Source organism: Rhinoraja longicauda, chromosome 17, assembly GCF_053455715.1.
Source record: "Rhinoraja longicauda isolate Sanriku21f chromosome 17, sRhiLon1.1, whole genome shotgun sequence".
Classification (NCBI taxonomy): domain Eukaryota; kingdom Metazoa; phylum Chordata; class Chondrichthyes; order Rajiformes; family Arhynchobatidae; genus Rhinoraja; species Rhinoraja longicauda.
This window is the reverse complement of record NC_135969.1, coordinates 41,646,599-41,670,846: the sequence shown is the minus strand read 5'-3', so window position 1 is coordinate 41,670,846 and position 24,248 is coordinate 41,646,599. Positions and strand designations below refer to the sequence as shown.

Genomic DNA, 24,248 nt, shown 5'->3' with positions numbered 1-24,248 from the left:
GGACTTGATAGAGGTTTTTAAAATTATGAGAGGGACGGACAGAGTTGACGTGGGTAGGCTTTTCCCTTTGAGAGTGGGGAAGATTCCAACAAGGGGACATAGCTTCAGAATTGAGGGACAAAGGTTTAGGGGTAACATGAGGGGGAACTTCTTTACTCAGAGGGTTGTGGCTGTATGGAATGGGCTTCCGGTGGAAGTGGTGGAGGCTGGCTCGATTTTATTATTTAAGAGTAAATTGGATAGGTATATGGATAGGAGGGGATTGGAGGGTTATGGTCTGAGTGCAGGTAGATGAGACTAGGTCAGGGAGAATGGTCGGCGTGGACTGGTAGGGCCGGACAGGCCTGTTTCCATGCTATAGTTGTTATATGTTATATATGTTATAGAAGGAATGGGTGATGTTTCGGGTCAAGACCCTTCTTCAGACTGAGTCAGGAAGAGGGAGGAGAACTTCTTCAGAGTATGCATACCTTGAAGCGATTTCACAGTGGAGCAGACAAAATGTGTCGGAAGGAATTGAAGATGCTGGTTGCCGATGGCAAATGCAATTCCTGAGCCAGCCACAAGGTGGCTTGCAACAGTCATCTAATGGTAACTGTTGCTTTGATAGAAATCTGAAATATTCTGCTTGGGAAATGGAGCATGGGTGTAGGTCTTTAACATTCCACACATGCACATGTTGCCTCTCCTCCATAAACATAGAAATGGCTTGAGCTGTAGTTTCCCTCCCTCATAAGTGATAGGATTAGTATTAGGCCATTCAGCCCATCAAGTCTACTCCACCATTCAATCATGGTTGATCTATCTCTCCCTCCTAACCCCATTCTAACTGCCTTCTCCCCATAACCTCTGACACCTGTACTAATCAAGAATCTATCTATCTCTGCCCTACAGCCTTCTGTGGCAAAGAATTTCACAGATTCATCACCCTCTGACTAAAGAAATTTCTCCTCATCTCCTTCCTAAAAGAACGTCCTTTAATTTTAAGGCTGTGACTCTCCCATTAGTGGAAACATCCTCTCCACATCCAAGCCTTTCATTATTCTGTATGTTTCAATGATGTCCCCCCGCATTCTTCTAAACTCCAGCGGGTACAGGCCCAGTGCCAACAAACGCTCATCATAGGTTAACCTACTCATTCCTGGGATCATTCTTGTAAACCTCCTCTGGACCCTCTGGCCAGCACATCCTTCCTCAGATATGGTGCCTAAAATTGCTCACAATATTTCAAATGCAGCCTTACCAGTGACTTATAAAGCCTCAGCTTCCTTCCCTCCCACCCCCCCCCCCCCCCTTTCAGGTTGAGATCCTTCTTCAGTATGCACAGATCCTGCCTGCCTGCTGAGTTACTCCAGCATTTTATGTCTTTTTTTTGCAAACCAGCATCTGCAGTTCCTTGTGTCCACATGTACTTACCTGTTGGAAGCAGTGCCTTTGAGAACCGCTAGATAACCACTGCTCACTGTGAAGCTTGTCTATAAGTGTGTTGCTTAAATATTTGAGATTCTGAAGTTGGAGACAAGCTGGAGGTCACTTGTGAACACATCTCACCTTGTGTTTAACTGTTACACCCAGGTTTGAGCCCAGTGACAGATCACTGATGTATTGAGTAAAAGGGCTGGATATTGGTCACACTGTGCTGGGGAGAATGGGGTCACTGACACTGGATAAAAAGTTAAGTGTAGGTAAATGGCATACTTATGTTACTTTATCATGATGTTTTAATTAATTCCTAATATATATGTGTGTTTGTTAAATATATTCTTTATGTTTTTAATAATTTTCATTCCATTTAATTATTTGTCCATTTGAGCAGATTTTAAATGTCTTAAGCATGACTATCAGAGACATTTTAAAATAGTTCAAAGGCCTTTGATAACAGCAAACCTCCAACAGAGTTCCAGGGTAGAACCTCAGGATGTTTTACATCAGATCCCATCTCTGCTTGTGGCTTATTCTACTGTTAAATACATTTATGAGCAGAGAAAGAATTTAATTGAACATGAGCAAATTTGTTTTTGGTACTAAAGCAGGATTCAGAAAGTAAATGGAACCACTGAAAGAAATCATGGACTCAATGAGAAGCTTGTGTAATAATATCTGACTTGCTATTAATTTTATGAAAGTGAGGTCCCCATTGCTGAAGAGACAAAATGACCACCGAAAGGAAGATTTTGACAATAGTGAAAGTAGGATAGTCGTTAAGTCATCAAGAGAAAGCTCCTCTAATAATGGGAACCAGAGTGGTTTGTCCAGTATTTTTACTTACCCAGTATTTTTTTTCCCTTACATATTTGCCTCATGCTTCACTGAAGCCTACAGCCTCTCCTGCTGCTTCAGCTGACATGGCCCCCATCAGCTCTGGGTCATCTACCTGGACTTCTTCTGGCCTAACTTTACCCTTTGTTTCCATGGCAACTGGCATGGGCCCTTCAACTAGTGGAAGCCAGACTACTGTGGCGTCTGTGGTAACAAGCACTTTGCTAGCAAGCCTTGGGTTTGGTGGTGGTGTTGTTCCTTCCTTTCCTACTACTGTGTGGCCTACACGCCTTCCGTCTGTTTCTTCAACCACTAAGCACCGAGCGAGACCTGTTGTCTCAACGACTGAAGCCTTGTCGTCCCCAGGCTCAGAGGGTGGCTCTGCGGTGAACAAAACTGGTGAGACAGAAGGTGAAGACGAAAAGAAAGAAAATGAAGGTGAAAAAGGAGAGGGAGAAGAAGGAGAGGGTGACGAAGAAGAAAATGAAGAAAAAAGTTCAGTGAAAGATGCTATCGTAAAAGAGGAGAACCTTGTGAATGTGACTACTACTGAGACGCAAAATGAGACTGAATCAGGTAGATCACCTGGAAATTCAAGTAGTTCCACTGAAAATGATACAAACCAGACCAATGACCTAGACCTTTCAAACACAACTGTGGTTCAGGAAAATACAACCTTTCCAGAAACGACAATTGAACTGACGGAAACGTCATCCAAAGTTGCAACAACAGAAAGCTATCCAGTTCGAATTCCAGTCAATCCAACACCTCCTTCAAAAACATGGAACGAAATGGGACAAGAGAATTCAGCTGAAAACACATTTGTTCTCGTGGATCCAGGTTAGTTTCTTTCAAATTCTCTTCAGCAGTTAGTCAATGTTCCTTTGTGATTCTTTTTATTGTTGATATGTTGATATGTAGCACTTTTAAATGTTTAACAATAGAAGTGGTGTAGAAAAATAAGGAAGTATTTCTGCAACGTTACAAGTCATCGCTGAGATTATTCACAAACTACTGCGTGCAGTATTTAAGGATGATTATTCTTGTATTTGGGGCCACTTTAGAATAGATTCCATGGCTTGATTCCTGGGATGAAAGAGTTGGCATATGGGAAGTTATTGATTAGATTGTGCTTGTACATATTGGTGAACTTACAGCTGTCCTGCCAGTAAAACTAGTAGAAAATCACACAGTGCTATCACAAAATAGCAAATGGGGTCCTGTCCCATGTACCCCAAATAGATCAGAAAGGGGATCTTTACTCGAAATAAGCAGTCATTTTGTCTGTTTAGTGAAAAACAATTCAGACCTCCCAACCCTTCCGAATTTGGCGGAAAGTTTCCGCTTTGTTATATCATTTCCGCGATTCCGATTTCACCTCACATTTTTCCACAAAACACATACCTCACCGCTCGCCCTGCCCCGCCGCTCGCCTCACGCCGCTGGCCTCCCCTCGCCGCTGGTCCCGACTCACCGCTGGGATCGCCTCGCCTTGCCGCTGGCCTCGTCTCACCTCGCCGCTGGCCCGGCCTCACCTCGCTGCGTAGCGTGAGGCCCGTTGATGTTGAGAGGGGATGGGGTGAGGGGGAGGGGGGAGTGGGGGTTGGTGGGGTGGAGGAAGGGTGGGAGGGGAGTGGGGGTGGGGGAGGATGGGAGGGGGAGTAGAGGTGGGGGGAAAGGTGGGGAGGGGAGAGCGGGAGTCGGGGGAGAAGGGAGTATGGGGGTAGGCGGGAGTGGGGGGGGCGGGAGTCGGGGGGAAAGGGTGGAGGGAAGTAGGGGGGAGTCGGGAGTGGGGGTAGAGTGGGCGTGGGGGAGGGGGGTGGGGGAGTAGGGTAGTGGGGGGTGGGGGCAGAGGGGAGGAGTAGGGGGTGGGGGGGACATGGTCTATTGTGATTTCCCGTTGAAGACCACTGGAGCAAATATGTCTTCAATAGACAATTGTCAGCAAATTTCAGCAAATTAAAATTGGCCTTCTGAGCTATAATCTCTTGTAATGCAATGAGTCTGAAGAAGGGTCTCGACCCGAAACGTCACCGATTCCTTCTGTCCAGAGATGCTGCCTGTCCCGCTGAGTTACTCCAGCATTTTGTGTATCTTTCGTTTAAACCAGCATCTGCAGTTCCTTCCTACACAATGAGTTAACTAAAATGACTTCTTCAATGAGGTTGGGGTGTGTGCACAGTATTTGAGAAATGATTTCTATTCTCTTGCTGGCAAAATTAACAGATTGGCAGGTGCAAAATTAGTCTTCCATCTAAACGAGCAGACCAAATCCTTATCTGCCAGCTCAATACATGATTGCCATGTACACTGGCAGCAGGGTTCAGTCACAGACAGGCACCAGCAGGGGTCTGGACCCATGTCACCTGCCCAGAGAGTGTTGGCAATTGGTGTAAGAGGTAAGAGAAAATAAATCGTTTTACGTCAGAAGCTAAAATCATGAAAGAGCATAATAGAGCATTTTATTTCCTTGCTCTAAATAATTGCATCAGATTACATTACCCAATAAAACCAGTGTGAAACTATGACTACAAGAGCATATAGATGTTTAATTAGTAAGTCACTTTATTTTCAATAACTGAGCAATTGGATCTGAAAGAATGCCCAGTATACAAAAATTTTAAAAACAGATAAAAACAGACTAAATAACTCTAGAAATGATAGAAGTTAAACACCTCATAGGAAGAATTTTCTAATTTTGCCAATAACATCTGAAGTGTTTGACAACCCACATAACCTCCGATGAAGATTTCTCCTGTTTTTACGTTGGCCTCATCCATATTGTCTTGTAAAAAACTATTTAGAATTATTATTAATTTCATTTGAAAGTTCTTGATTTATGCAAGCTTCTTTGTATTTTCAAGTGTTTCTTGCAGTTTCAGTTTTTTTTAAATGTTTCAGTATCTCCAATTTTGTTTTTATTTCCACCTTGGTTTTAGTTTCATTGGAGTTGGCTCTTAATGTTGAAACAAGGAACTGCAGATGCTGGTATACTAAAGAAGACACAAACTGCTGAAGTAATTCAGCGGACCAGGCAGCATCTCTGGCAAACATGGTTTGGTGATGTTCCCAAATCAAAACATCACCTATCCATGTTCTCCAGAGATGCTGCCTGACCGTTGAGTTACCCCAGCACTTAGCGTCTTCTCTAGCTCTTAATGTTGGTAGATCGGCTAAATGGACTATTTGTATTCAATCTATTCCATTCCATGCATTATATTCCCTCTAATAAAAGACATTTGCATCTATTTTGTATATATCTGGGATATTAGGCTGCCAGATATAATCAATATATCTTAAAATTATACAAATTAAAATTGAATTTGATCAGAACCACAATTTCTTCCAAAATAGTGAGAGGATATAGAGGAGTGTAGGCTAATTAATGGTCTAATGGGCAGAAAGTTCCACTGGACTATGAACTGGCCTGTACACTCTGATATCTGAATGTCCATAACCACATTTATTCCAACCTAAAGGATAATTTATCTACAAGGTACAAGGGTTTTATTGCCACCCACAACCTAGACAACGAGTGGTGCCAGTTGCTGGATGGTCAGAGCAAGAATTCCAGGTTCTATTTGTTGCGTCTATTGGAAATATATACCTGTTGATCAGGTCATGCGAATTATAGCATTACTTAAATTGGGCAGCATTTGTGGAGAGAGAATATAAGTCAACATTTCAGTTTAGTGACTTTTCTTCAGAAATTTTCTGATTTAAGATAATTAGCCTAAAGTCTTTGCTCTTATTTCCTTGTACAACAAAAGGCTGCTCAATTCATCGACAATTTCCAGCATTTGTGTGCTTCCTGCGCATGCTGTGGATATTACGGAAGCTGGTGCTTCTATAATATATGCAAGATTGGAGGATAGACGTAATATATTCAGTGAGAAACTCATGCTACGAAGTCAGCCAACTGTCAACTCCAGTGGAAAGTAAAATCAGATCAGGAGCAGTCATTTCAACCCTCCAGGCTGTCTGATGGGAACTGAAATTAAAATTACCTCTACCATTCAACATAAAGTAATAAGCAGCTCATGTTGCTCTACTTTTATGGACATGTCATCCATTTATGTATCAACACTCTTTTTGCTATTACAATTTCTAGTCATATTTCCCTATCAACTTGAAAAAAGGCTTTAAACCATTTAGAATTCATTGTAAACAATTAAAAAGAAAGAGAGAATTTGCACTTTTACAGCCTTTTTTATGTCACTTTTTGTCTGTTCCAAATTGCGGTTGTACTTTTTTTGAAGTGTGATGATGGTGGTAATAAAGAAAACAATCTGTGAACTAGTTACCACCGTCAGCAATCTGATGAAGATCCGGTAATCTGTTTACACCCCAAATGTTGATTTGAGGGACATATATTAGCCAAGTGACTGGAGAAGGTTTCCCCTGCCTTCTTTGAAATAATGTCATTGGAACATTTACATTTGGCTGAGATACTTAATAGAGACACAAGGAATTTCAGATGCTGGAATCTTGAGAAAAACAGAAAGTACTGGAGGAACTTAATGGGTCAGGCGGCATCTGTGGAGGCAACGTTTCAGGTCACTGGTCTGAAGAAGGGCCCCGATCTGAAACATTGCCTGTCCTTTTCGTCCATAGGCAGAAGGAGGGAATGGACAGGTGATTCATTTGCCTGTCCCACTGAGATCCTCCAGCACTGCAACATCATGCATTGTCCGAAAGACACTACCTCCAGTCGTGCTTCAGCTCTGTAGTGGAGCTTCAGGATATTTTGTTATGCTCAACTCAATTGAACAGGATGAACCAAGCAATGACCAGCTTGAAGATGAGATGGCAATGTTCTAATCAATAAGTGATATCTGTCCTTAATTGAAAGCAATGTGTTAAAATGTAGAGGTAATTTTATTTTCATGGTTCCCAGCAGAAAAACTTGGAGGGAAGGATTGGGTGACATTTTGGGTCGAGACCCTTTTGAAGGGTCTCAACCCAAAATGTCACCCATTCCTTCTCGCCAGAGATGCTGCCTGCCTCGCTGAGTTACTCCAGCATTTTGTGTCTACCTTCGGTTTAAACCAGCATCTGCAGTTCCTTCAGTCACTGAAAGGAAGCATGCAGGTACAGCAGGCAGTGAAGAAAGCCAATGGAATGTTGGCCTTCATAACAAGAGGAGTTGAGTATAGGAGCAAAGAGGTCCTTCTGCAGTTGTACAGGGCCCTAGTGAGACCGCACCTGGAGTACTGTGTGCAGTTTTGGTCTCCAAATTTGAGGAAGGATATTCTTGCTATTGAGGGCGTGCAGCGTAGGTTTACTAGGTTAATTCCCAGAATGGCGGGACTGTCATATGTTGAAAGGCTGGAGCGACTAGGCTTGTATACACTGGAATTTAGAAGGATGAGAGGGGATCTTATCGAAACGTATAAGATTATTAAGGGGATTGGACACATTAGAGGCAGGAAACATGTTCCCAATGTTGGGGGAGTCCAGAACCAGGGGCCACAGTTTAAGAATAAGGGGTAGGCCATTTAGAACAGAGATGAGGAAAAACTTTTTCAGTCAGAGAGTTGTGAATCTGTGGAATTCTCTGCCTCAGAGGGCAGTGGAGGCCAATTCTCTGAATACATTCAAGAGAGAGCTAGATAGAGCTCTTAAGGATAGCGGAGTCAGGGGGTATGGGGAGAAAGCAGGAACGGGGTACTGATTAAGAATGATCACCCATGATCACATTGAACGGCGGTGCTGGCTCGAGGGGCCGAATGGCCTACTCCTGCACCTATTGTCTATTGTCTATTGTCTTCCTACACAGAAAAACTTGGAGGATTGGATTGGCTGCACCCCATTTGATCTTAGTTACCATTGAGGTAAATAAAATGAGGCCGTGTGTAATGTAATTGGCTGACTCCATCCCTGTAATTTCTCATCGAGTGATATTACGTTAAAACTGTGTCCTTCGCAAAACAATCATTTTATAATTAGCTCTGTGGAATCATGGATGGAGGTCTGGATGAACATAACTGAGTGTTGTTTCAAATCCCTAGATATTTTTCCATTTAACAAATACCAAGCAAGTTCCTTCCCCGTGGCTTTCAATGGAAGAAGACATTTCCAACCAAGGATGAATTCTGTATTATCCCTGTATCATCCGCAAGCACATATGATGCTTTTTGCATTTACGTCCCAACACTCAGGCGCAAGAATAACAACTAAATATTTATTGTCGTTGGCATGGCATATTGCCTGTAGTATTTTGAACATTACAGAAATGACATTACATTACTTTAAATGAATTTAAAATAAAGCCTCTTTTAGAATACAGTGAGGAAACTCAACCACACATATGCTGAAAATGCAACAATGAGCAGTAGTCCACATGAAATTGCAGAGAGTTGTGGACGTAGCCCAGACTAGCACACAAACCAGCCTCCCTTCCACTGACTCCATCTACACTTCACACTGCCTCGGCAAGGCCATCAACATGATCAAGGACCAGTCTCACCCCACAGGATCCAACCTGGGATGGTCATGCAACACTGCAGGTGATAGAGCAGTGAAGAAATCAACTCTGCATTTGTGAAGATTTATAATCATTTGCAAGACATAAGCTGGGTTAGCTGCAGAATATGTGCAACAATATGTTCACATGTTGAACATGTTCCACAGTGCCTTTTGCAATAAAGGTGGTGAGTATGCCTCAACTAATTCATCACACAATAACCTGCTGAATCGCTGTTAGCATTAAGCACCTTGATAATTAACCGCAGCCTAATATCAACACAATGCCTCCAACACGCTCCATGTACAAAAGCTCACTCGGGCTTCTTTACCAGGCCACCTAAAGTACTCGGTCCCTACCCCACCTAGAAGTCAGCAATCGCATTGTCACTCGAATGCCCACACAGAAGGTGGACTCCAAGTCACACTCCATCACATGCGCTGGCTCATTCAATATGCTGGAGCTGTCCACCTAGCAACACTGTGGGAGTTCCTTCCCACAAACGCAGTGGTGAGTCATAAAGATGTGCTCACCAATTTCAAAAGGAATTCAGGATCATCATTATACATTGACCGCGCAACAATGCACGCCTCCACAAGTGATTACTCATAAAGCAAAACACAAATCCCCATCACCATACAGTTCTCTTCTGATGCTGATCAGCTCATGGTCCTGGTGTCCACAGATCTTGAATACAGGACCCATGCTGAATAGTTTAAACAGCCAGTCAGACATGAAACCATCCAAACCTTGAGACTTTCAGGCTGGAGAAGGGTTCCGGCCTGAACTGTCACCTATCCATGTTCTTCAGAGATGTCGCCGGACTTGCTGAGTTACTCCAGCACTTTCTTCCTTTTTTGTAAACCAGCATCTGCAGTTCCTTGTATCTGCTATAAACTTTAAATTGTCACCTTAGTGCCTGTCTCACACCTTGTGCATAGCACCCACTCAATGGCTAGAGCCAAGATGGTGGATGGTTGCTGGAGTTTGTAAGTTATAGGAGCAGAATTAGGCCATTTGGCCTATCATGTCTACTCTACCATTCAATCATGGCTGATCTATCTTTCCCTCTCAACCAGATTCCCCTGCCTTCTCCCCATAACCACTGACATCCTTACTAACCAAGAATCTGTCGATCTCCGCCTTAAAAATATCCATAGGCTTGGCCGTTGTGGACTGAGTGGCTCCATTACCGACAACGCTGCCTTGCCACAACTAGCAGCAGTCTTATCCAGGGATCTGAGTAGCACTGTGGGCACAAAGTGAGTTGTCACCCTGAGAGAGGACATCAGAATCTAATTCTGCCGAGCTGCTGCTGCTGCTTCCCTGAGGCAGGACATCAGTAATCTACTGAATGGCAAGTTACAGAAGTGTTGTGCCAGCCTCAAAATCCCTTCAGAGGCTATTATTTTCCAGAGCGATGTTGGCACCAGTCTGAACCTGAGTAGTTGTATGAGCTCCATTTGCAGCACTCGTACAATGAGTGATGTCGGTCTGTCCAGCCACAGAATACAGCATTAGCCACAGGTCCTCGTCAGCTTGTAGCTGCCCGTCTTTTCTATGCCAGAATACAGATTCCATGCAAAGCCATGTGCACGTTGGAAACAGGGCTCACCATCAGGTGCCAAGATATTTTACACAGATTTCAGCAGATATATAAACAAAGATTGATATACTTGTTAGCTAAACCAAAGGCCATAACTCCAAAACCTTCCATTAATATAGCACATTTAACATTGTAAATTTTTTGCAGGAACAATATGAAACCAAATTTGGTAACAAGGCACAGGAAGACCTATTGGATCAGATTATCATAAACCAAGTCAAAAATGTAGGAGTTTTAAAGATGAGAGAGGGCTGGAGAGGTCAATGGAAGAGTTGAACTCTTGATAGCTGAAAGCATATTGAATCATAATGACTAAAATCGCAAATTAAGAGGTGCTTAAAACTAGAAATATTTTCACACAGAATAGTATTAAAATGTAGAAAGCTTTGTTAACAATGGGAAATGATGGTATGACAATCAACAACACACCGTGGATTGTTATTTGAAGCAGAACATAAAAAAACAATGGAGACAAAAGAAAATGTAGTTGCTGGAATCTTGAGCAAAACACAGAGTGCTAGAAGAACTCAGCGGGTCAGGCAGCATATGCGGAGGGAACGGACAGACAATGTTTTGGTTTGGGACTCTTCTTCGGACTGACAAATGTCCATTCCCTCCATAAAAGACAATGGCTTTGATTTTAGTGAGTTTTGCTGACAGCTCCACATGGAAATCCAAAGTCCACTGACTCAACTCCACTGGTTATTTCCTGTCTGTGCTTCACCACTGGATCCCCATGGTGTCATACAGTGGAACAGGAGCTGGCTGGGATTTATCTGCTGAGAATCTGCTATGGAGTCCTGTGCTAGGTTAGACTGTGCAGAATTGGCCCGCTCATTCATTTGAATGAGGACTTCGTGGCTGCAGGGAACGAGGTAAATATAAGATGTGCCTTAGTTAATTGCACTTTTGAAAGAATTTTAATGATATCTTGTCGATAATGGTATACCAGTGGATGCACTACATTTAGAATTTCAAGGGGCATTTGTTCAAATTAAAGCTTATGGTGTGGGAAGTATCATGTTGGCAGGAACAAAAGATTGGCTGATTGACAAGAAGCAGAGATTCGGCATAAAGTGGTCTTTCTTTAGTTGGCAAGAAGTAGGAAGTAGGATGCCATGGGAGTGGGAGCAGGCATCTCAACTTTTTGCAAAATATTAATGACTTAGATGACGGCACCACAGACACAGTGACTAAATTTACTGCTGTCACAAAGATCAGTAGGAAAGAAAGTTGAGAAGTGGGAATATAGTGACATAGATAGGCTAAGTGAGTGGGTAGAGATCTGGAAAATGGAGACTAATGTGATAAAATTGCTTTTTTTTGGCGTGTGAATAGTAAGCGATTTGAGAATTACAACGATGCAGAGGGAAATGGGTGCCCTTGTACACAAAAGGCTAGTATGCAGCCACCGTAAGTAATAAGGAAATCCAACAAAACGTTATTGTTTATTGCCAAGGTAAATTATTACAAAAGTAGGGAGGTTATACTTTAGTTATATAGTGTATTGTTTGAGACAACATCTGGAGTACAGTGTACAGCATTGGATTCCATTTTTAAGGCTCTGCAAACTATCTGTGCATTTTCCCAATCATGCAGTATTGCAGAAGTAGTCGCCACCAGTGTATCTATGTCTGGGAGCAACTGACTGTATCAGAACTCTGAAGTCATTGTCAGTTCTCCATCAAATGGAGACCCTTTTGGCTCCAACTTTCCTTGCTTATTCCACCCATCTGTCAATCACCCCCCTCATCTGCATCCACCTATCACTTGCCAGGCTTTGCCCCATCCTCACCTCTCTTTTCAAGCTTTCTCCATGCTACTCTATCAGTCTGAAGAAGGATTACAAAATGTCATCTATCAATTCCCTATACAGATGCTGACTGCTCCACTCAGTCACTCCAGCACTTTGTGTTTTGCTCAAGATTCCAGCATCTACAGTTCCATCGTCTACAAATCAGCCCCACTTCATTTGTATCCATCTATCACTTGCCAGGCTTTGTCCCGTTTCCATCTATCTTATCCCTCCCCCCCACCCCCATCAATCTGAAGAAGTGTGGGGGGGGGGGGGGGGGGGGGAGGGACCCAAAACGTCACCTGTCCATTCCCTCCACAGAAGCTGCCTGACCTACTGAGTTGCTCCATTTAATTGTGTTTTGCTCAGAAACTTTCCATAACTTGTGGTATTTTTGTGGCAGTTTGAATCATCTAAAGAAAGCAAAAAAGCTCTTGTGTAATTGCAACAACTAGAGGAATTTTACGTGTTCAGCTACTTGTGATCAGCTGGAGTACAGCTCAAAAATGTTGGCACTGGAATCAAAGCAGGATTGCAGGTTGATTGATATCATGATCGATCTATGCTGTGCATTTCCCTTGTCAATATACTAAAACTCTCGTTTGTTTGTTTGTTCCTGAACTACAGCCAAAACGGTACATGATAGCATGACAATTTTAGGCCCACCTTACTCACCGTCGTCCCTTTGGTGCTAATGGAAGAAGTTTCATTGAAATCGGTGTTATATTTTTAGTTATTCACATTTTAAAGTTTAAATCTATCTCCTAGGGAGGGAGGGGAGGGAGGGGAGGAGGAGGGAGGATAAGGGGGGTTGAGGGGGATTGAGTGGGGGGGAGGGGAGAGGAGGGGGTGGGGGAGAGGGGAGGAGAGGGTGCTGCACCAATTGCAGGAGGAGTTTGAGACCAATGGGTCCACTTGGTCTAGTACTCTATAATATCTTCAGGCCAGACATTATGGTGTCTGGCATTACTTCCACCTAAAGTACCACCAGAAATTATTGTTTTATATAACCATATAACCATATAACAATTACAGCACGGAAACAGGCCCGTTCGGCCCTACCAGTCCACGCCGACCACTTTCTCTGACCTAGTCTCATCTACCTGCTCTCAGACCATAACCCTCCAATCCCCTCCCATCCATATACCTATCCAATTTACTCTTAAATAATAAAATCGAGCCTGCCTCCACCACTTCCACCGGAAGCTCATTCCACACAGCCACCACCCTCTGAGTAAAGAAGTTACCCCTCATGTTACCCCTAAACTTTTGTCCCTTAATTCTGAAGTTATGTCCCCTTGTTGGAATCTTCCCCACTCTCAAAGGGAAAAGCCTACCCACGTCAACTCTGTCCGTCCCTCTTAAAATTTTAAAAACCTCTATCAAGTCCCCCCTCAACCTTCTACGCTCCAAAGAATAAAGACCCAACTTGTTCAACCTCTCTCTGTAGCTTATAGACAATAGACAATAGGTGCAGGAGTAGGCCATTCAGCCCGTCGAGCCAGCACCGCCATTCAATGCGATCATGGCTGATCACTCTCAATCAGTACCCCGTTCCTGCCTTCTCCCCATACCCCCTCACTCCGCTATCCTTAAGAGCTCTATCCAGCTCTCTCTTGAAAGCATCCAACGAACTGGCCTCCACTGCCTTCTGAGGCAGAGAATTCCACACCTTCACCACTCTCTGACTGAAAAAGCTCTTCCTCATCTCCGTTCTAAATGGCCTACCCCTTATTCTTAAACTGTGGCCCCTTGTTCTGGACTCCCCCAACATTGGGAACATGTTTCCTGCCTCTAATGTGTCCAATCCCCTAATTATCTTATATGTTTCAATAAGATCCTCCCTCATCCTTCTAAATTCCAGTGTATACAAGCCTAATTGCTCCAGCCTTTCAACATACGACAGTCCCGCCATTCCGGGAATTAACCTAGTGAACCTACGCTGCACGCCCTCAATAGCAAGAATATCCTTCCTCAAATTTGGAGACCAAAACTGCACACAGTACTCCAGGTGCGGTCTCACCAGGGCCCGGTACAACTGTAGAAGGACCTCTTTGCTCCTATACTCAACTCCTCTTGTTATGAAGTGCTGAAACCCAGGCAACATTCTAGTAAATCTCCTCTGTACCCTCTCCATTTTGTCGACATCCTTCCTATAATTTGGCGACCAGAACTGCACACCATACTCCAGATTCGGCCTCACCAATGCCCTATACAATTTCAACATTACATCCCAACTTCTATATTCGATGCTCTGAGTTGCTCCAGCACTTTGTGTTTTGCTAGCAAGGTTATGTTTCAGTTATATATCATCAGCTGAAGTCATCTTGCAGGTTGCATGGGAATGATTTTACTCTCAGTGTTGCCAGAATTTTTTAAAGCAAGATATTATATGAACTCAAGCTAATAAAATGGTGCTAAATCCAGTCTTCAGTTCTTAGTCGTGCTGTTGCCCCAGTCAAAATTAATGTAATTGTCAGTTCTTTAACCATTATGTATTTAAATGGTTCCAGTTGACTGATTTACAGATAATTAATAAATATCTTTAACAATAATTCTTAATTATATAAAATAATTAAAGATTATTATTAAAGATTTTTTTTAAATTCGTAAGTATTTGTGACTTGTGCTCAGGAAGAAATATGGAAAACATACTGAGAAAGCATGTTACATGTTTAATGTAGTCGCAGTCAACATATAAAAAACAAAGAATAACGTTTCAAAGGTTAGACTTTAGTGGATTAAAATTGTAAAATAATGGAACAAGAAATTAGGGGAGAATATTTGACTGCCTGTCTTTCTCTGCAAAGCAATATTGGATTTCTGCTTGCCGTAGAATGCCAGAAGCATTAAGAATTGGAAGTGTATGGCTGCACTCATACATCACAGATACTCACTGTCAACATTGTCTTATTACCACCTTGGTAGTGCACCTGCTGTCGGACATTAACTCCATCAATAATAAAGGATTTTCCAAGTGACAACAAGCAATTGCACTACAAGCTTACATATGCCGTTGCTTATCCTTGGTGCTTGAGACTAAATTTAGCCTTTATGGTGTTTGCATCTTATTACAGTTTACAAGGAAATGGTGTAAATATTATTTCAACAAAGAATAGCTGTAGAACATTGTGTGACATTTTGAGCTCAGGATTATTACTGTTGTATAGAAAGAGTTGCATCTATGTTGTGCCTTTCATAGCCTTAGTATTCCCAAGGAATGTTACAACCACTGAAGTGTATTTTAAGTTCAATTATACGAATGGAGGAAAAGCTACAGCCAACTATACAGTGCAATCTCCCACAAACAGCAATATGATAACTACCGGATTTTGATTGAGGAATTAATTTGAACAATTATGCTCACCATCTGGATGGTACTTAATGCGTTTTAAATCTCTGTAACCTCAAGACTGACGTTCAATAACCATGCAGGTAGGGAACCCCTGGTGAGATGGTTCTGCTGTTCGTATTGAAGCAAGTTAATGCTGTGTTCTTTGTATAATGCTTTATATATATTTTTTTTTCAGTTAAATTTTTTGCATTTTTACTTTGTTGCTCTTTCTGTTTTTGTGCAGACGATAGGTCCTCCTCCAGTATGGCCACACAACCGTACTCATCGTCTAGTAAGATGGAATGGATAATTCCATTGGTGGTTGTCTCAGCATTGACATTTGTCTGCTTGATTCTCCTTGTGGGAGTGCTAGTTTACTGGAGGTAAGATTTCGAACCGCTTCCTTTGCATTTGCCAATTAATTAGAATGTCAATGACCTTAAGCAAAAGCTGACAGCAAAAATTACGGATGCTGGAAGCCTGATGGACAGAAAACACTGGAGATGCCCAGCAGGTCAGAAAGCATTTGTGTTGAGAAAAACAGTTCCAGTTTCAGGTCGATAACCTATCACCAGACTGGAAATGGAGACACAAGGAACTGCAGATGCTGCTGAGCTTAACACAAAGTGTCACAGGCAGCATCAGTGGAGAGAATGGAGTAGAAAAGTGAGAAAGTAAGCATGTTTTAAATTGCACAAACAAGGGAGAGAGTCGTACAGCACAGAAACAGCCCCTGGTCTAACTCATCCATACCGATCAAGATCCCCCTTCTTGTCTCATTTCCCACATTTGGCCTGCATCCCTTGAAGCTTTTCCTATTCATATATCTGTCCAAATGTTTTTTCAAATGTTGTTAGTGCACCTCCCTCAACTTCTGTCTCCCTTTGCCTTTTCCATCCTCCACAACTTAAAATGCGCTCATCTTCTCAAGTCAAGTGTAGTTCAAGAAGAAGTCAAGTCATATGCACGGCAGCGGAACAATGAACTTCTTACTTGTTACAGCTTTACTGGCACATTAATGCAACAACAGACAAATAAAGATACAGTAAACTATAACACAATAAATTATCAGTTATAATAGGGAACCAGACCATGCCAGCTGAAGTAAGTAGTGCAATAGAAAGTTTATTGTCAAATGCACAAGTACAGTGAGGTACAGGTGAGATTAAACTCTTGTTTGCAGCAGCGTCACAGACACATGGACTCTGACAACACACAAAAACATAAATTATACATAAATTATACAAGACAGTGAAAAGAAAAAGACTGAAAACAAAACAAGATATTAATGCAAATACTCAGTTAGCAACAATTCGATACTAGTGCATGAGGGGTCCATTGCTGAGGTAGGGCTGTGCAGGTTGGTTGAAGAACCTGATTGTTGTAGGAAAGTAGCTGTTCCTGAACCTGGAGGTGTGGGACTTCAAGCTTCTGTACCTCCTGCCTGATAGTAGCAGCAAGGAGAGGGCACGGCCGGAAGGTGGGTGATCCTTGATGGTAGATGTTGCCTTCTGCTGGTGTGCCTTTCCAATTGTAATGAGTGGGCAAAGGCCTGAAACCTTAACTCTGAATATTTCTCTGCCGGTACTGACTGATCTGCTGATTATATTCGACAATTTCTGATCTTATGAAAATTAAACTGATGGATTTTAACGTTTCATAGCGTTTCTATGACAACCAAATATAGTAAAAGGATTTTAAATATTTTTTTTCTTCTTTAATGTCTATGCTGTGTCATTCCTAAATGGTTAAGCATAGTTCTGTGATTGGTAATTTAATTCAACAGAATAAGCACACTAAATTCCTATTATTTTGCAGGATGCATTAGCCTAGAAAATGCTACAATGTGTTTTTAATGTGTATTTCTCTAGTCTTCTATCTCTTGAACCAAACTTCAGTGTCATGTTGTGTAATTCCGAATGGTGAGCCCTTGTCCCGTATAGCCTCTCTCCCCTGTGTGTCTTGCTCATCTCAAAGTGGGAATGTAGTTGAGAGTGCTGATGCCCTTTCGTTTCTTTGTCCGTGGTAAAGTGTTAACAGTTTAGCTAAACTGATTGTGGTGGTCATTCTAGTTCGTTTCTGGGTGTAAAATAGCCAAGTGCTTTTTTAAAATGCGTTTTTGACAAATTTCAGGATTTTTGGAGGGACCTAGTTGATGTGAAATGCAGTAACAGCAGCACACAGAATGAGAGCAAGGGGTAATCCACTTTTTAGGTTATTCATTGCAAATATATTAGAATTAATTTGCTATATGTTATATTCTCTGGGGTTCAATTCTTGCGTAAAAACTATTTTTTTTTGTTGTGCATCACCGTGCCAATTAATTCATCCTCTCCTCTAAGTGGATTAGTTATCTTGCACTTGAATCAGAAGAGTGTGAGTTAAAATTTAGCTGCATGACTCAAATATGTAATCCATGCTGCCACTTCAGTGCTCAGCTTGTGGAGGTACTGTTTCAAACGAGATGTTAAATTGAGGCGCTGCATGGCTCTTTCTCTTATCCCATATTCTGTTTAAAGACTAGCATAACATTTACGATGAAACCTATAATTAGCTGCTGAAGGCACCATTCAGCAGATGAGGAAATTCTGAAATTTTGGACAGCAACGATTGACGCACATTGCCTGAGGTCTAGTTAGTGCTACCTTGATCTTTTACTAATATGATAGTGGCTTGTAGAGAGCTTTTAGGTAGGCACATGGATGTGCAAGGAATGCAGAGATATGGATTACGTGCAGGCAATGGAGGTTAGTTTAATTTAGCATTATGTCTGGTACGGACATTGTAAGCCGAAGGACCTGTTCCTGTGCTGCGCTGTTGTATGTTCTGCATATCCACAGATCCTACTGGCGGAACAACTATTCATAAGGATATTGTGTGACCTTAACAGGTCATATTTTCCCAGTGTGGGACGAATAAAGGAATATATCATTATTATTATTATTATTATTATTATAACTATTGACTCAAATAACGAAGGAAGAAATGTAAATTTACACTCTGTCCAAAAGGATCTATTGGTGTAGGTTGGTTTTAGAAAAATCACCTGAAGAGATAACTGCTGTAATTGGGGTGGGTGTGATGGTGTGTATAGATGGGAAAAATGAGGGAAATCATTTCTCGGCTGAGGGGGTTTTCAGTTGCTTTGTGTTATTCCCAAAGGAAAATTCCCACAATTTAGTTTGCAATAGGATTAATTACTTTTTAATCCTTAATAGTCTATAAGAAACCATTTTTTTTAAGCCTTTGAGATGAATTTAGCCACTCATAGAGTGATAGTGTGGAAACAGGCCCTTCGGCCCAGCTTGCCCACACCAGCCAACATGTCCCAGCTACACTAGTCCCACCTGCCTGAGCCTGGTCCATATCCCTCCAAACTTGTCCTATCCATGTACCTGTCTAACTGTTTCTTAAACGTTGGGATAGTCCCAGCATCAACTACCTCCTCAGGCTGCTTGTTCCATACACCCACCACCCTTTGTGTGAGAAAGTTACCCCTCAGATTCCTATTAAATCTTTTCCCCTTCACCTTGAACCTATGTCCTCTGGTCGATTCCCCTACTCTAGGCGAGAGAATCTGTTCATCTACCCCATCTATTCCTCTCATGATTTTATACAACTCTATTAGATCACCCCTCATCCTCCTGCACTCCAAGGAATAGAGACCCAGCCTACTCAACCTCTCCCTATAGCTCAGACCCTCTAGTCCTGGCAACATCCTCGTAAATCTTCTCTGAACCCTTTCAAGCTTGACAATATCTTTCCTATAACATGGTGCCCAGAACTGAACACAATACTCTAAATGTGGTCTCACCAACGTCTTATACAACTGCAACATGACCTCCCGACTTCTATACTCAATACTCTCTCTGACTGATGAAAGCCAATGTGCCAAACGCCTTTTTGACCACCTTATCTACCTGCGACTCGACCTTCAAGGAAACATGCACCTGCACTCCTAGATCCCTCTGCTCTACAACACTCCCCAGAGGCCTACCATTCAATGTGTAGGTCCTGGCCTTGTTAGACGTCCCAAAATGCAACACTTCACACTTCTCTATATTAAATTCCATCAACCAATCCTCAGCCCACCTGGCCAATCGATCACGATTCTGCTGCAATCTTTCACGACTATCTGCAAAACCACTCACTTTTGTATCATCAGCAAACTTGTTTATCTTGCCCTGTATGTTCTCATCCAAATCATTAATGTAGATGACAAACAGTGACGGGCCCAGCATCCTGAGGCACACCACGACTCACAGGCCTTGAGTCTGAGAAGCAACCTTCCACCATCACCCTCTGCATCCTTCTATGAAGCCAATTTGCTATCCATTCAGCTATCTCTCCTTGGAGTTGGATCAACCAGGATTTAAAAATTGACTGCCTACATTTGGAAAACAAATATGATTTTACATTGAATTTGATTTTTCATGAGTTATCTGGTACATCCTAGACTGAATTACAAAAATGAATAAAATGTCAATTAAACAAGATGAAGCCGGGGACAGAAATGCTGCAACTTCTAATATATTTTATTTAACAGTGTCTAGTGCTAATTAAAAACAACAATTATCATTGCATTAATTGGATAGTTTATACCAATCAACAGAATCGTAAATCACGATGGATACAACAATGCAGTTATAAAAGTCATATTCAATGTTCATATTATATTGTGGAAGAAGCTGCAATCTTTGTATAGCCAGTGGGTTTTCTGCAGATGTACAGTGAAAGCTAATGTACAACTTTTCCATTGAGGCAGCTAATCAGATGTGTCATTCAAAAGTTCCGTAGCTTCACCACTGTCATTACTTTTGGCAATCTGATGTTTCACAGTTGCCTACTGTTCTTTATCAAGTTGTCTTCCTCACCTTAATTTTCTTACTGGCTGTGTTTTCAATAGTTTATTAATTGCACTGTTAATGACAATGTAGCAATAAACCAACCATTCCAGGGTTGAAATTATAATTTTTTTAATGTTAACAGTTCTGTGGCAATGTTTGACAAGCTGCTTCAAATATTCTACATCTTTATGAGAATCTATTAAATTCAGGACTTGGGAGTGCAAAATATATTCCGAATTACCTTCAGTTCCACCAAGGAAATCCTGCCTCAACAATATTTTTTTAAAGAGATCCAGCATGAAATCAGGCCATTCAGCCAATTGAGTACATTCAGACTATCGATCATTGATGCTATGTTATCCCACTTTCTCATCCACTGCCTGCACACTAGGGACAATTTTACAGAGGCCAATTAACCTGCAAACCCGCCCACCTTTGGGATGTGGGAGGAAACCGGAGCATCCGAGGAAACCCATGCAGTCACAAGGAGAATGTGTAAATTTCACACTGACAGCACCCGAAGTCAGGATCGAACCCAGGTTACTGTTGCTGTGAGGCAGCAGCTTTACCAGCTGCACCATTGATATGGCTATTAGTCTGGACTATCAATTCGATTATGTGGAATCTTGTCAAAATGTCATCAGTCAAATATATTCATTCTTACATTTTATTCAGTTGAAGTTTATAAGCAAAGAAGATTCCCTGCCTTTTTGTTCTCAATGTTGAATTAAGTTCCAGGAATCACAATGGGACAGTACAGTGGTGCAGCGGTAGTGTTGCTGCTATTCAGTGCCAGAGACCAAGGTACGCTCCTGACTACGGGTCAGGATCTGAGGTCAGGACTTTGTACCTTCTCCATGTGACCTCGTGGGTTTTCTCCGGGTTCTCTGGTTTCCTCCCACACTCCAAAGACGTGTGAGTTTGTAGATTAATTGGCTTTGGCAAGTTGTAAAATCATCCCTAGTGTGTGTAGGTTAGTGTACGGGGTGATCACTGGCCAGTACGGACTCGATGGGCCTCAGGCCCTGTTTCTGCACTGCATCTCTTTAAAAAAAGGTCTAAAAAAAAAGTCATGTTTACTGTTATTGAGTTTCTCTCAGGTCTACCTGTTCAAAAGTATGAGTCCATTAATTAGCCTGCTGGTCCACTTCTGAATTGCAACAGAAATCCAAATGAAAATACCTGGCAATAAAAGGTGTGGAGATTAGGCCTTTCTGTGAAGATAATACAAAATATCTTCAGTGTATACAAATTGCCTGTGGTTCTATGGTTTAAACTAGTCTGAATGAGTTAATTGACTGATACACTACATCGATTTATCAATATATTTCCCATGGAATGGTATTGTTTTTGGCCTCCATCCACACTTGGAAAAAAATCCCTTCAGTCTTTTTGAAAGGGCAGATTAAACCTTTCTATTTTTTAAAAGAAATGAAAGAAATTTTACAGAATATCTTTTTCCTGGAGATAAATTAGTACGTTTATTCCAGTCATCCTTGAGAATCAGTAAATTATATGTTGCTGCAGGTTCCATTGTGTTTCAGTATGTGAGACCCAAAGGAAATTGATGCATAGAGGGACCTTGGTGTTTATTTATGTTGATCGACACTTATAGATAGCAAAGGAATGTTAAAGACATACAAGATGCTTACATTCGCCAAGGCATGGATCATATGAGCACCAGAGAGGTTTTGCGAATGCTTGTTAGTCTGCGTATGTTATGTATAGTATAGTGTTCTAATTACCATGCCTATTGTACTCGAGAAAGGGCAAAGAAGATTTATAAGGATGTTGCCAGGCAAAGAAATAACTATCAGAAATGCTTAGATAGACATTAATTGTCTGCTTTAGAATATAGGAGCCTCGGGGAATTGACATGATTCAAAGGATCCCAAATAAAATGACATTTTTCCCTTTGCAGAGAGTCAAAAATCAGGTGGCGTTGATTTAAGGAAATTGGCAGAAGATTTGAGGGGAGAGGAAGATTTTTTTTCCAACCAGAGTGTGGTCTGGAACTGACTGCCTTAAAGGATGGTTGGAACAGAAACCCTTACCCAATATAAAAAGTGACTGTGTGTGTGTCGACATCTGTAAGGCACTGGAGAGGGGAATAGGGTAGCAGGCTTTTTGACCAGATGACATGATGGATCTAATGGCTTCCTTTTGAATTGTAACTTTTCTGATTCTCTGATTATAACTTACATTGGATTGGCTATGACTTTCCCTCTACCCAAATCATGCAGTCCTGTGCACTTATCATCATCCTCGTTTTACTATTGCCAAGTCCATTTTTAAATCAAACCAGCAAATTAATCATTAATTTCATGGACACTGATCCTTGATGAACCATATCTAAAGCTGTAAATATCTTCCGAAAACCATAATAAACTAAATATGTGTTTCCATGTGGAATAGATAAGGTTCCCAACATAATAACAGCAAATTCCATTTATGAGACTGGTTTAATGCAGAAGAGTATGCTAAGGTATTATAAGAGAGTCCCCCCATTCGTAACAAGGACAGAATCCCCCTCGTTCTCACCTTCCACCCCACCAGCCAGCGTATCCAACAAATCATCCGCCAACATTTCCGTCACCTACAACGGGACCCCACCACTGGCCATATCTTCCCATCCCCTCCCCTTTCTGCGTTCTGCAGAGACCGTACCCTCCGTAACTCCCTGGTCCACTCGTCCCTTCCTACCCAAACCACCCCATCCCCGGGCACTTTCCCCTGCAACCGCACGAGATGCAACACCTGTCCCTTTACCTCCTCCCTCAACTCCATCCAAGGACCCAAACAGTCTTTCCAGGTGAGACAGAGGTTCACCTGCACCTCCTCCAACCTCATCTATTGCATCCGCTGCTCTAGATGTCAACTTATTTACATCGGCAAAACCAAACGCATGCTCGGTGAACGCTTCACTCAACACCTGCGCTCGGTCCGTGTTAACCAATCTGATCTCCCGGTGGCTGAGCACTTCAACTCCCCCTCCCATTCCCAGTCTGACCTTTCTGTCATGGGCTCCTCCAGTGCCATAGTGAGTCCCACCGGAAATTGGAGGAACAGCACCTCATATTTCGCCTGAGCAGCTTGCAGCCCAGTGGTATGAACATTGACTTCTCCAACTTTAGATAGTTCCTCTGTCCCTCTCTTCCCCTCCCCCTTCCCAGATCTCCCACTGTCTTCCTGTCTCCACCTATATCCTTCCTTTGTCCCACCCCCTTTCATCAGTCTGAAGAAGGGTCTCGACTCGAAACGTCGCCCATTCCTTCTCTCCTGAGATGCTGCCTGACCTGCTGAGTTACTCCAGCATTTTGTGAATAAATGGTAAGGTATTAAATACATACAATTACTAGTTATTTTACCCTTCTTCAAAGGAGCACTAAAGCAGTTAGAATCAGTGGATCATAAGGAAAAACTCATGGTACTTCTGACACCCAGTTCAAGTAAGAACAGTTTGTTTTGCCAGCAGTATCTGGCAATTCATTAAAGTACTGCTAATTTGCCACATGAAGTAAATTGGGTTTAGTTCTCTATTTGTACGGTCCTTTGGCCTAATAATTGTTTCGACAAGGTAGTCCCGATAACTAACAAGCAGCTGAACTAATATTCAATTCACTAAATTTCCTGACAGCTTCAGTTGTGTGTAATTTTCAACAAAAATGTCAACCTGCAAAAAATGAGTAATTCAAGCCCATTTCACCCCGTAAATTGTTGGCAACATCAGCATTCCTACTGAACCTCGATGAAATTGCTCATGCATTGCAAAGTGTTAATCCCTTTTACCAAGCCTAGTTTCATTTATTTTAATATTGGCTGCAGTTTAGCCCACTGAAATGAAGGAATAAAATGTGTTGGCAGTATGTACAGTGTGCTGCCTAATTATACTTTCAAATATATGTGCTCGTGAAACTTTTATTACGAAGGGGACAACAGTA

At 42.0% G+C, this 24,248-nt stretch overlaps 1 protein-coding gene across 3 annotated transcripts in view; it reads left to right on the top strand.

Moving 5' to 3' along the window:
- LOC144601950 (receptor-type tyrosine-protein phosphatase gamma-like) overlaps positions 1-24,248 on the top strand; it is a 494,425-nt gene that overhangs the window by 402,228 nt on the left and 67,949 nt on the right. For all 3 annotated transcript variants that reach the window (XM_078414576.1, XM_078414575.1, XM_078414577.1), the window contains exons 12-13: positions 2,316-3,099; positions 15,705-15,843. In XM_078414576.1, coding sequence (XP_078270702.1) covers positions 2,316-3,099; positions 15,705-15,843 — 923 coding nt within the window. The remainder of the gene's footprint in view (positions 1-2,315; positions 3,100-15,704; positions 15,844-24,248) is intronic.